A 13,368-nucleotide genomic window follows, 5' to 3' on the forward strand; every position below is an offset into this window, starting at 1 on the left:
GCACGTACTAAGAATTAGTTGTTTGTTGTTTTTCTATAATGATGTAACATCCAAAAAGGTGCTTGACTTTGGCGTCTTAATAAGACATGAATGTCGATTAGGTCTGGGGTGAATGTTTTAAGACAAAACATTACACACACTCTACTACTCAAGAGAAAAGTTAAATAGCTTTTTTTTTTTTTTTTACCAGTGTGTTACCACTTTGCAGCCACTGCAAAGCTGCAGTCTACAACTTGATGCATTCCTTCTGGTCATGCAGTAAACTGTACTCTGTACTACTTTTTACTGTTTTTTATATTTATTATTACTGTAATTTTATAATTATTATACGTCTTTTTAAATGCTTTCAAGGGATCACAATTTTCAATATTTTCAGGGCAATCATCCCAGAGTTTTACTCCTGTAACACAAGCACAATGACATTTAATGTTGGTTCTTACCTTGAGTTTTTCTAAATTTAAACAACCTCTCAGATCAAACTTGTTTTCTCTCATTCAGAACAGCTTCTGGATATTGGAAGGTAATTGTTTGAATGACAACACAAATCTGGTTGAGGACATCTGGACCCCTCATCAGCAAGTCATTCAGACTCACACCTCTGAATTTCTGGCTGCTGTTCCACACAGCTTCGTCCTTCGGCCAGCTTATTATCCCAGACAGGTATCTGATCACTAGCAGGGCATAGCTGTTGATTGTTAATCTTGTTCTTGCCATTGAGCTGACTTCTCAGGACTTGCCTTACTCGTTGCATATATTTGACTGTTGCAGCTTATTTGGCCTATTTATGGTCACCATTTGCCTGTAGTATGCCAAGGTACTCCTCAGCATCTCCTCATCACGGCTATTAGAAATGGTGACCTATGTCACCCCTTTAGTCAGGAATCTTCTAACATCAATTGAACCCTCACATAGCCAGAATCACATGGGTCACCATTTCTGATAGCCATCAGACTTCAATAAAACAGTTTCCTGAACTTGTAAAGTGTTTCACGTCAATGTAAAGTTACTTTGTCATTGGTAAAAATGTTTCCGCCATGTATTCAGAACTCTGTAAAAGTGTTTTACAGTTACGCATGTAAGTTTGCATCCAATATTGTAAACTTGTTTCACGTAAACGTGTTTTGTAAATGTAACATGGTTTCTATAATGTAAATGTGCATATACTGTTTTGCACTTCCCAGCCACCTTAGATAAGCCAACAGGTTGCATTGCACAGTTAGCAATGGATGAGACCTCCAACCTCCTCAACTTCATTCTTCTTAAAGAGCATCAGGTAATCCAGCAAGATAATAATGACTTAGACGGCCCAAGAACCATCAGAACAAATGTATAGTGCATCCTGAAAGCTGGGGCTTCAGGCTCAAGCTGTGGGTCTTCTTTGGCCAAAGTGAGAGGAAGGAGCGAAGTAACAAGCTGGATTGCAAAGAGAGAGTCAACGTGGGGAACATGTGCTTGCCAAACAAAATGAAGATGACAAAAAAGCATTTGGCCTCGGCCACATAGTTGAAGAAGATAAGCTTCATGATATGATGGCAGTAAACGTCTCAAAGAGAAAGGAAAAATATGCAGCTTGGGAACAGTTCAAGCAAGGTACAAGTCCAGATTGCAAGAGCTTTGTGAGGGACACTTATGTCAAAGTCCCACCAAGCTTTTGTGTTCCTGTGACCGAAGCTCTGAAGGTGAAAACAAGGTGTTCAAATATTGGTAGACAGAAGCAGAAGATTTTGCCCACTGTCCTACACGGGGTTGTCCTGCAGCCCGCTGACGAAAAAATCAACCAATCAAGCTAGGGACTTCAAAGTGGCAAAGTCCCCAGTGTGTCCACAGGAAATTTCAAGTGGGAGGTGTTAAGTCAAACTTCATCTGGGAAAAAACAATAATAATGTTGATGATTCTTTTGGTGAGAAGATAATGTAGACAGAGGTAGAAGATAAGGCCCAGATGTCAAGCATAACATAGCTGGGAGCAACAAGAGAGCAGTTGAATGGGGCACCAAGAGTAGAGTCAAGGCCTAACGTCCTTGTATAAGGTCAAGGACTGCCCCCCCCCCCCCCCTCTCCCCAATTCTCCTAACTCACCTAACCCTCCTAAGCTGAAACTGCGCATTTACACATTAGCTGCTTTTACCTCTAATAGGATCAGGAGGACTTAAATTTGTCATCTGATAAAACTAAGCAGCTTGGCAACTTTACACTGCTCCCTCTTAACCAATTTATGATAAATTAGGATAACACAGAAACTTTGAAAGATAAGAAAATCCAAAGGAGTCGGACTCATTTTTTGTAAGTGACTGTGCAGTGAGAGTCACTTTGCCTGGATGCATTGACTAGTTGTGGGAAAAAAACTACTTATAATTGTGATGCTAATATTAATTTGTGATGCTAGAAATTACTTAAATTTACATGATTACAGAGGATATTGATATTTCTGTTTTAATGAAATGTATTAAATTGTTTTTAGTGAAATTATTTATTGGATGCTAACATGTAATTAACTAAATTTTAATTTAGTCTTTTTTTTTAGGTCAGCTTTTTTTTTTTTTTTAAGCATAGATTGGATTTCTTAAATCCATTGTTATCCATTTGAGTTCCCAGAAAGCCTGATAATTAGGCTGAGTTATCAGGTATACAAAGCCAAATTATGCCTTAGCTGAAACCTGCCTTTAATTCCTGATGAATTATTTTAGTTCCCTGAAATACTTGTGGGAAAAGTACATTTTTTTCATGATAATGGCAATTAAGATGCTCCCATTTTAGCCTGAGCAATCTTACAGATTAATGCATTCATAGTAAGTAATTTGTAGTCTCTGCAGCCACTCTCTAAAAGTCTCTGGAAAGGAATCTAATGTTATCAGGATTTTTTCCCACATAAACCATATTACTATTTTAAATAACTGTATTGTTCTTGGACTCTGTTTGTATATTGTGCTGTGAATATTCTCACCTGCAACAAAGACTGACTCAAGGACTCTCTGCTTTTAAATCAAATTAAATTGTTATTTATCTGATTCTATTTTTATCTTAAGATAATATTGGGGCCACAGGGAATTTCTTTATTGTCTTTAGAGTTGCAGCTGATTCTATGACACTAAATCAGGTCACCTCCAAAGTCTTTGGCCTCTGCTGATTTAGACTGAATGATGGATGACTTTTTACAAAACTAAAAATTAAAAAAAAAGTTCTCAATGAGACAAACTAATCACCCACCAACAGTGTGCCAGCTCTGACTCTTTTTCTTCAGAATTTTTTTTTTATCAAACTTTAATCTCATCATCGATGCAAATACATTGTATTGTAAAATCCACTCTTTATATGTATATATATATATATATATATATATATATTGTTTTGTTTTTCAGTGACGACAGGGCTCTTGTTGAATACTGTGCATAGAACAACTTAATATCTTCTTTGACTAAAAGATAAAAGACTTTCCAGAAATGTGCAATACAAATATAATTTTTATTACAGGTCCACTGACTTGGGTTGATTTAACTTGTTTTTCCTCTTTGTTTGTGTGTGTACTTTATTTTTTTTGTCATTGCTGTATGCAAATATTTCTTATGGTTACAGTTGTGCTGCCAGAGACTGCATGGACAGCAACTCCAATTAAAATCTGCATGGCTGGAGCCACTACACTATAAAGAACAAGCACCATAGCTCCCTTCAGCATGACATTAAAGACACACCTTGCCAGTCCCCAGGGTTTTCAGTCTGCAAGAAAACACCAAAGGTTTTGGACTAGGACTCAGAGATGTGCATTTAAGGTGAAGTGTCCATATCTTGAAAAGTTCTGGTAAAAACTTGTGGCTGAATTCCTTCCAACTGAATTTTATTTGATTAACTTTGAATACACTAGACATCATCATTAAACAATTTTCTTTCACTTACAACCATCCAATACATTGTTTGGCTTTCATAAGTTTATTTTAATTGTAGCCAAAACCAGCTGGATAGTTCACACTGTTGCTGAAAAGTAATATATAAACTAAACAGAATTTTATATATATGTATTTTTAATCCCTGTGTTAGTTTAAATAAGATTAGAAGTATAAAGTTTATAAAGTGTCTTTTACGCTTTCACAGATTTAAAAAATTAAATAAATATTTTATATATTTTTTCTGTGGAGTGTTTAAACAAACTACATTTAACACACTATGTTTCTGGGCAAAAGTTTTATATTTTGGTTATTTCTCCTTTTTTCTGGATTTAAATGTATCCTTTCTTCATTTAGTTGTACGTTATGTTGGGGGCAGCATGGCTCAGCAAGGTAGAGCGGTTGTCTCATAATCTGAGAGTCGCCGGTTCGATCCTTGGCCATGTCGAGGTGTCCTTGGGCAAGACACCAAACCCCTAATTGCTCCTGATGGGTCGTGGTTGAGCGCCTTGCATGGCAGCTTCCGCCATCAGTGTGTGAAATGGGTGAATGTGATGTATAATGTAAAGAGTTATTGTTACAGGTATAGTAAAGCGCTTTATAAATACGGACCATGCAGCTTAGAGAAACTTTGAGTGATTTTTTTTTTTCTTTTTCTAAAATGATGAATTTATGAAAGAAAGGCTCATCGAAGCTCCATTATCCTGGCCCTACCCTGTAGGAGTGAATGGAAATGACGTTGAAACCAGTTACTTGAGCAGAAAACCGCTGTCAATCATTCTTAAAGGGGAAGGATTGCAATTAACAACCCAATCCTAATCCCGTTGTTTCACCTCCTACACCGCTTCAGTTTTGTCCACCTCTTTCCATCCAACTCCACTCCTCTTCCACTATCCACTCTGAGCCAGAGTGGGTGCTGCCGAACTTAGCTGCTGATTGCTCTTTGCACTGGTTGGCTTTTATGGGGCTGTTTCTGACACACAGATGATCATTGGAGGGATGTAAAGCAGCAAGTGGAGTGAATTTAGGCACCACAGAAAGAGCACATAGTGGATCTGGGAAACGTAAAGTTGGGAGGTGAGCTGCTGAGAGAAGCAGGTAGACCACTGGCATCACTAACTTTGGCTGGTCAGCATAGTTGCTTGTAAAAGGTAAGCGCTACCACTATCTTATTCAATAGACCATTTAGTAGACTTGTGGTTTGCTTGTTGTAGTTTTTGTTGCACTAGAGAAACCGAACCACATTTACAGAATCATTCTGCATTCAATCCATTAAACAGTCTAAATCAACTTTGCAACATCATAAAACTGATGCAGAACATAAATCTGATGATCTGATGAGCCAAAACGTCCATTTGATATGCGGCGTCTTTCTTTGTTTTTTCCCAAAAACATTAGTCTACTTAATTCTTCAGCTATCTTTGTCATTTAAGATTTAATTATTCAAACTTGACAGACTTGTGTTGTTATGAGTTTTTTTTTTTTTTTTAGAGTTTGAAAAACACAAGAAATCTTGATCATTGATTTATACCGTTATGTTACATATTGAATTTGTTTCTTTTTTCTTTTCTTTTTTTTTAATAAAAAACAACCAGGTGATCTCAGATCTCCTGTAGTCTCACTTACACCTTTTCCGTCCTTTCACTGACCAGGGTGATTCCCAAATGCTCGAATGCATTTATCACTTGATACCATGAGCATGGTGGACGACAGCTGCATCTCTCCCAGCAACTTCCACGAAATGGGGAAAGGTGGGGGTGCCGCAGTAGGGGGCCGTGTCCACAGCATTGATGTCATCCTTGGTTTCAGTAAAGACCAGGATCCCTTGCTAAGTCCTGCCGGGGCCCTGGGGCCCCAAAAAGTGAACAGGGATGACTTGGCAGAACATGGGAAGCAGCAGGAACCTTCATCACCATCGTCCTACAGCGGACACCTTTCCTCTGTGAGGACCAGCAGCTCAGAGCAGCAGCAGTACCACGGTGAGTTAAGCTTCGGATCTCCATCCATTAAAAGCATTTTGTTATGTACCACAAGGTGTTTATTATATTTCAGGATAAAGTCTTAAAGCTTTAGAGAGGGGTAAGTCTTTAATGTTTGAAGATTTTGACACATAATAGTTTTCTGTCAGCATGGAAGTTATAAGATGTGACTTTAAGCAAACAGTGCATTTCAATACCTGGAATATAACAGACAGCAAACATTTTTGTTTCAGCAAGAACAAAATAAACAAAATAATCTCTTAAAAGAGACCCTACAGAGAAGTATCAACAAAAAAATTAAGGTACAAGTGATTTACCTAAACTTGATGGAGAATCGTGAGGTTTAACAACTGAAACTACAGCACAATAAATACAACGATATACCTGTGTTTGAACAGGACAGCAGCTATAATAATAATTCCTGTTGGTAAAATTGTCATTTGAATGATAGTTTTAAAGGCAAAGGAAAACATCTAGTTGGGAACCTGATATCTTTTGACAAGGGTGTTCCATGAAACAATTTACACTTGTTTCAGCCATTAAAAAAAAACAAAAACAAAAACAAAACAACCCATATGTAGATTCAGAGTCAGTGTTGCAGATTTGCTACAAGAAAATACAACCTGTTGCATTAACTGGACTGTGCAGACTGGAAGATAAATCAGACAACAAGATGGTGTAGGGGGTTTATATCCCCAAGACCAATCCTATCCCCTTGTGGAATTCCCCCTAATCTGCTCTTCTGTGCAGATTAGATTGTACTGTGGTTTATTCTGGTGTGATTGTTATAGTTCGGTCTCAGGATCAAATTTGCAACATTTAATCTGAAGCTATTTTCAGGATCAGGCAGGTGGTTGGTGATTTTGTGGCGAAAACTAAATGAAAAGTTATCTCCCTGACCTGGAGATGGATCTCTTCCCTCCAGAGAAGTGACTGAAATTCACTTTTGTTAAATTAAAATACATCAGCAACAATCGCATCACTCGTTTTCTATCTATATTTTCATTCTTCTGAATGAGCTGTTAGTCAGTGTTCAGACCCCTATTCACTGAGCAGAGCAGCTGCCCTGGCTGATAAAAAGTGGGGAGGCTTCAGACCAGTGGCTGTGAAGGGCTGACAGGCCAAGAACTGGTCACTGAACCAGACCTGACCTCTGCCTTTGTTGGTGCCTGGCCTTTGTCATAGTTGCTTAATGAGAGGTGGATAAATCAGCCCCCTCAAATCCCGCTTTGCTTTTGCTTACCAGTGTGAAGACTTCTTTTTTAAAACTTCATAAACACATGTCATTAACAGAATGAATGAATGAAATGAATGAATGAATGAAAAATACTTTATTAATCCCAAAGGGAAATTCAATATTGTAGTAGTAGTATTTTTTTTTTTTTTTTTTTTTTTAAAACAATCACATTAATTAATTAAGGGCTTTGTTCTTCAGCCTGATAGCTGCTGGAAGGAAGGATCTTCTGTATCTCTCTGTCTTGCATCGGACTTGAACAAGCCTCCCACTGAACACACTCTGTTGTTTCATCACAGCGTTGTGTAGAGGGTGTGAAGGATCTTCCATTATCTTCGTCAGCTTGTACAGAATTCAGAAGCAAACTAGCGTTAGGATTGGTACAGTCAGTTCTGCTGATGGTCTGAAAACATTGCTTTTTTGATGTCTTGTCAGTAAATATTGACCAAAAATGTACAAAAAAATTCCCTGGAGAGGGAAATTTTCAGCTAAATTGGAAAGCTCACTCTTGATTTAGCTAACAGCTGAAATAAATCTGTTTTAAACATTTTCATATAAGACTGACAGTGAATGTATGCTAAAAATTATCAGCTGAGTCTGCAACTTAGCTCAGCCATGTCAAGTTTTAGTTCTTTGATTTACTGTGTTCACAGTAGCTACTGTGTTTACTGTGCTACTAAAAGTAAACTAGCTAGTAAACACATTTAGTAAAAGTTAAAAAGTCAAACACTTTCTTCTAGGAGCTGGGACAGGTAGTTCTTATTTGCATAAATAATTATACAATAATTACAATGGGTTTAATGGGTTTTGGTCAAGCTGAACATCAACAAGCACTATTACATTTGGCTTGTTAGTTTTTGTTAGCACTTGTCTTCACAGAAGTATAACCTGAATGTTTAAGATTAAAACTTTGGTTTCATTCAGGTCTGTTTTTGTACTCATAATCAATTATACTATGATAATAACTTTGTGACACAGTGGAAATAACAAAACAAAGTACATATCAGTCCATATAGTTAAATATCTTTTAAGGACAGTTTAAAGATAAAGACTGGAAACAGCTTTTCTAAATCCAGTTAGGAATGTCTTTGAGCTTCGCTGAAGTTCAGGGGAATTGCTTGCTTCAGTGACCTACAGTAGTCTATTGTTGCAGGTGTCAGCCTAATGTGTGCTCTGCTGGAAAGTAGGAAATACAGTCTTCTCCTTATGACACCTAATGCTTTCTGTAGCTTTTTAAATTGTAGCTCGATGTTATGGTCTTTATCTCTGACCCAAAAAGAACATTCAATGAAAAGCTAATATCTACTGATTATGTTTTTCTCATATTGCAAGCAGACACTTGCCTGTATGGAAACAAGAGTGATGAGGAGCTGTGTGAGCTGAGGAAGAGCGTAGAGAGTGATGAAGGCAAGTCTCCAGAGTCATGCAAGGATGATCATCCCAAGAAGAAACACAGGCGCAACCGCACCACCTTCACCACCTACCAGCTGCACGAGCTGGAGCGGGCCTTTGAAAAGTCCCACTACCCGGATGTTTACAGTCGAGAAGAGCTGGCCATGAAGGTGAACCTCCCCGAAGTTCGAGTCCAGGTGAGATGACTTGCAACAGCATTGTTCTGCATTATACTGTCTAAGAAATGAGGGCTCCAGCACTCACCGTCAGACCCTGTATGATGCTTTAGGATGCCCTTCTTCAAATCAGAGAAGAAAAATGCACATGTAGCTGTTTATAGCAAACATTGTTGGGTGAATTACCTACTTATATTTCAAGCATTCTGTCAGACAACACCTGCCAGATATTAGCACCTCACAAACACTCCCCTCTTAAAATGCTCGTAAAGGTGTTATAAGAACTGACTGAAAAAGAAATGTGTTAGGTTTAGTTATTAGGGCCCTCTCCCTTTTTAACTTCGCTGACATTTGTATCATTCCACCATTTGAATTTGTCCTTACAAAAACGAGATCATGTTTCTCAATAGGACCTTTCCAGCTGAATAGAGAAAATTTACAATGGGATTTTACCACTTGTCCTCCCACTTCAATGCGACATCCCTGCAGAAATGTCTGTAGCTGACAGGCTTTTCTTTCGTCATGTCTGGAATAATTTCTTAGTAAAGTTCCAGAGACATTTTACTATGTAAACGTAGTCCTCATAAAATGATTAGTTAGCATTCCGTGCTCTGTGCGACCCAATCCAAACTGTTTATAGCCTAAGCCTCTTTTCTAACACAGGAAGTTTTTTCATTTACCTGGGATTTTAAAGAACCTCAACACTTTTCCACTGACAGTACCCTGGGTAATTAACTTCACCTCACCCCCAAATTTTCTTTGAGGAAAGAATGTAAAGGGGAAGGACTTTTCAGATTCCCTAGAATTCTTGAGAGGCTGAAGAGCACTAATTAGTGGATCATATCTGCAGCATTCCTCACTTTCGTGTATAATCCAATGTGCGGCTGTAATTATTTATATTTTACTTTGACAAACTTAACTCCATGTTTTGATCATTTGCAAAAATTGAGTTATAAGAAGTGGATGGATGAAGAAGTACAGGATCTTTGAGCATATTTATCGAGATAGAAACTGGAAACAAAAAAAGTCTGGAAGAATCTGACCACCTGGCAGAGCTGAATGTAGGACACACAGAAACACGTTCAGTTAAAATGAAAGAAACTGAAACAAGACTATAAGAAGCCGAAGAACCAGAATAGCCGACCGTCGTGCCAACAATGGTATCAGCCATACAATAAATTTTCTGGAACTTTGCAGTGGAAATGTGGTGTGGAATCACCAGGAATTCATTTAGTCCTGGTTAATAAATTATATTTAATAAAATGCCTGAACATGTTGCTGAAAATGTTCCTGAAACAAACCTCACTTATCACCTCAACCTACTGAATCCCTAACCCACCACAGAGCCCCTCCATGATTTGCCCACATAAAGCACCACTGTCTGAAAATACAATAAAACAAGATGATTTTTGTGTTTGTATTATATTGATTTTATTTTTTTGTTCTGCAAATTATGAAACCAAATACAAGCCATTTATAAATTTTTGTTCATTCCGTTTTAATAGTTAATATTTAAATTTTAGTTTGTTCATTTTAAAATAAAAATCAAATGGATGCTCATTTTTTTGTTTGTTTTTTAATACTCACTTCTATAAACGGAAAATCCAATGACCAAACCATACACTGACAATTAGGAGTCAACATCACAATGATCCTTATCGTATTTAGGGGGAAAATTATTTGCATGTAAAATAGTATGGAGTTTTTCCAACAAAAGTCTCCTAATTGAAATGACTATCTAATCCCATTCACCTCAGATAACCTAGAGCCTTAATCTGATTTGTTCCCATATCAAGCCAAGCCCAGGGTCCTTTGCCAGATACTTGGCAGCATTCAGGTGAGCAGATTATACTTAATAATTAGCAAGCCTGCTGAGCTGTTCCAAGTGTTAAGAGATACCAGCCTAAGACAGTTATCAGGGCAGTGGTTCCAGGAACAACACAGACAACATGGCTTCTGTAACTGGAAATGGGATGTAGTACAAGTATCAATATTTGTCTGGCTTCTTGAAGATACCATATGAGTTATGCTCATAATACAGGCTACTGTGACTTTTCAGTTATTTCCCCCCTTCATTTCATGTTTTTCTTTTTCCTGGTGAAAGGTACATCTATGTTCTGAAGAAATCTAATATAATCACTGACCACATATAAGGCTCAGAAAGGCTATTTATTGGGACAAATATACCTGGTCAAAAAATGCTGGATGTAACAGGTAACACTGACGACCCGGAAATTCAGCCACAAAACAGGGGTTGCATTTTAAAGGAATAGATTTATTAAACAGAAGTGAGTATGAATGGAGATTAGCAGCAGACTCTGGGGTAAACAGCCTGATCACACCAGAAAGACACATAGTCCAGAACAGCTTGCATCTGGGATCCTGAAAAACTCCACTGTAAAACCACCAGAAGCAGAAAAGGTCTGTGGCGTGCAAGGCAAGGAGAGGGTAATCCAGGAACACAAACTTGGTCAGCAACTTGAAGACAGACAGCAGCGTGGAAATGCTGGACATCTACTGGCATATGGCAGTCAATAATCTGGCAGAGACTGTAGAGAGCTTAAGTAGTGCAGCACACAGGTGAGACTCATTAAACACAGCTTCTGCTCCTGGCAGAAATCTGGGCCATGACAGTTATGATTTTTTTTTCTAGTTAAAAATAAATACAAATCCTGGATTCCACATGAATGTTTTCCAGTTCAAAGAATTTGTGAGCTCAGAATCTGTTGCAATTGTTATGTTTACTGAAATACCACCAAATTAAATACAATAATAATAATAATAATAATAATAATAATAATAATAATAATAGTAATAATAATAATAATAACAACGTGACATGTCATGTTGTATCATATCATATGGAATTGTATCATATTGTACTATTTGATCTAATTGGTTTTTATTTATTGACTTCAAGAAATACAAAAAGCACTGAAATTGACATTTTAAGGGTTTTCTGGGTTGAGATCAAAATCTTAAAATTGATCTGTGCCTGAGAAATTATATTTTTTCCTGAGGTATATTCTCATAGTGTGTGAGCTTTTTATTCTGCTAAACACAAATTAAACTTATCCTTGAGCCTCATGTACTTCCTCAAGACTTTCAGGTTTTGTTCATGTTTAATTTTTCTTCCAGGTTTGGTTTCAGAATCGCAGAGCTAAATGGCGTCGACAGGAAAAAATGGATGCAAGCACCATGAAGCTCCATGACTCCCCCATGCTTTCTTTTAACCGTCCAGCCCCAGTCCACACCAGCATGGGTCCAATGACCAACTCTCTCCCTCTGGACCCCTGGCTTCCCTCTCCTCTTTCCAGTGCTACACCTGTCCACAGTATCCCTGGCTTCATGGGTCCAACTCAAGGCCTTCAACCCAGCTATCCTAACCACAGCTTCCTTAATGCTACACCCCATGCCCATCCTCACACTCATCCTCACTCTCACTCTCATCCGGCCATGGGTCAGGGGATGCAGAGTATGGCTCCTCCTCCTTATCAGTGTCCAGCATCGTACCCTGATAAGTACCCTCTGGAGGATGTGGACCAGCGCAGCTCAAGTATTGCAGCTCTAAGAATGAAAGCCAAGGAACACATCCAGTCTATGGATAAGACCTGGCAACCCATGTGACCAACAAACCTGGCAACCCATGTGACCAACAAACCTGGCAATACATGTGATGCTGGACAAATGTGATGCTGAAATAATATCTTAGGGTTCAAAAGACAGCAACCTGTGGAGCAGAAATGGATTTGGAACTATGAAAACAGAAGAACTTCATGGAGACTGTTTTAATTATTTCTTCTTTCTTCTTTATCTAAGGACATAAAAAGAGAAATCTGCTATGTGGTTACATTTTCTGTTTTAAACTGCCAAGCATCAGATATCTCTTCTGCTTCAAATCTGTAGGTTTTACATGTCACCTCAGGTGCTGTAAACCCAACATATCCTATTGGTGACCACTGCTGTCATTGCAGTTTACACCCAAGGATCTTTTACCTTTGAATTTATATGCTTATGGGTTTTTTTTGTTTGTTTTGTTTTGTTTTGTTTTTTTTAAATAAAAAACTTTATCTTCTCCACAGTTTTTTAATTCAACTGAATAAATTCTGTCCATATCCCTGACCACATAAGTAGTTTTCAGTTCATTACATCTTCAGTATAATTTATATCATTGCTAACGGATTTTTGAGCCATGGGCTTAGAGACCCTCCTGTGACTGGAGGAAGTGAAATTCTGAGGGGTAAGGAGAATGTTTTCTTTATAGAGATGACAAACTGTAATAAACCTGCAGTCAGAGAAGTGTTTCCATTTTTATGAAACATGGCCAAAAATATAGCAAAATGAATCCTGCACAAACATAATATTTTCTCTGGCTTGTGATGAGATGGTCTAAAGAAGGAAGGGAGGGAGGAAACAGACATACTAGCCAGCAGAGTAACTCTTTTTGCTTGAGTGGCATTTGGAGGAGAAAACCTGTTGGCAACTCTGTGTTAAGCGCTGTGTGTACGTGCTGGGCAGCAGAAAGAGCCCTGTGTCATGCGTCACCCCACATAGTTTTGTCTTTGTTTGGCCCAATTGATCCAAGTGTATTCTCTTTGTCTGAAACTGAAGGGGGAGAAACGGTCTCAGGCTGTACTAAATAGGCCATTTTGTTATTATGTTTTTTTCCTGATCAGATGACAAGAAACATGGATTTAGCTGCAGTCATTA

The 13,368-nt window shown here is 38.1% G+C and overlaps 1 protein-coding gene across 2 annotated transcripts; it reads left to right on the forward strand.

Moving 5' to 3' along the window:
* Nucleotides 1-4,539: 4,539 nt before the first annotated feature.
* rx1 (retinal homeobox gene 1) lies at nt 4,540-12,304 on the forward strand. 2 transcript variants are annotated; one of them, XM_042006541.1, is made up of 4 exons: nt 4,540-5,028; nt 5,530-5,856; nt 8,426-8,679; nt 11,797-12,304. In XM_042006541.1, the coding sequence occupies exons 2-4, from the start codon at nt 5,550-5,552 to the stop codon at nt 12,283-12,285; spliced, it is 1,050 nt and encodes a 349-aa protein (XP_041862475.1). In that variant the 5' UTR covers nt 4,540-5,028; nt 5,530-5,549; the 3' UTR covers nt 12,286-12,304. The 2 variants fall into 2 exon arrangements, with proteins under 2 accessions (XP_041862475.1, XP_041862476.1); XM_042006542.1 differs by lacking the exon at nt 4,540-5,028 and having other exon boundaries at nt 5,484-5,856.
* The last annotated feature ends 1,064 nt before the right edge of the window (nt 12,305-13,368 follow it).

This window comes from Melanotaenia boesemani, chromosome 14, assembly GCF_017639745.1.
Source record: "Melanotaenia boesemani isolate fMelBoe1 chromosome 14, fMelBoe1.pri, whole genome shotgun sequence".
Lineage (NCBI taxonomy): Eukaryota > Metazoa > Chordata > Actinopteri > Atheriniformes > Melanotaeniidae > Melanotaenia > Melanotaenia boesemani.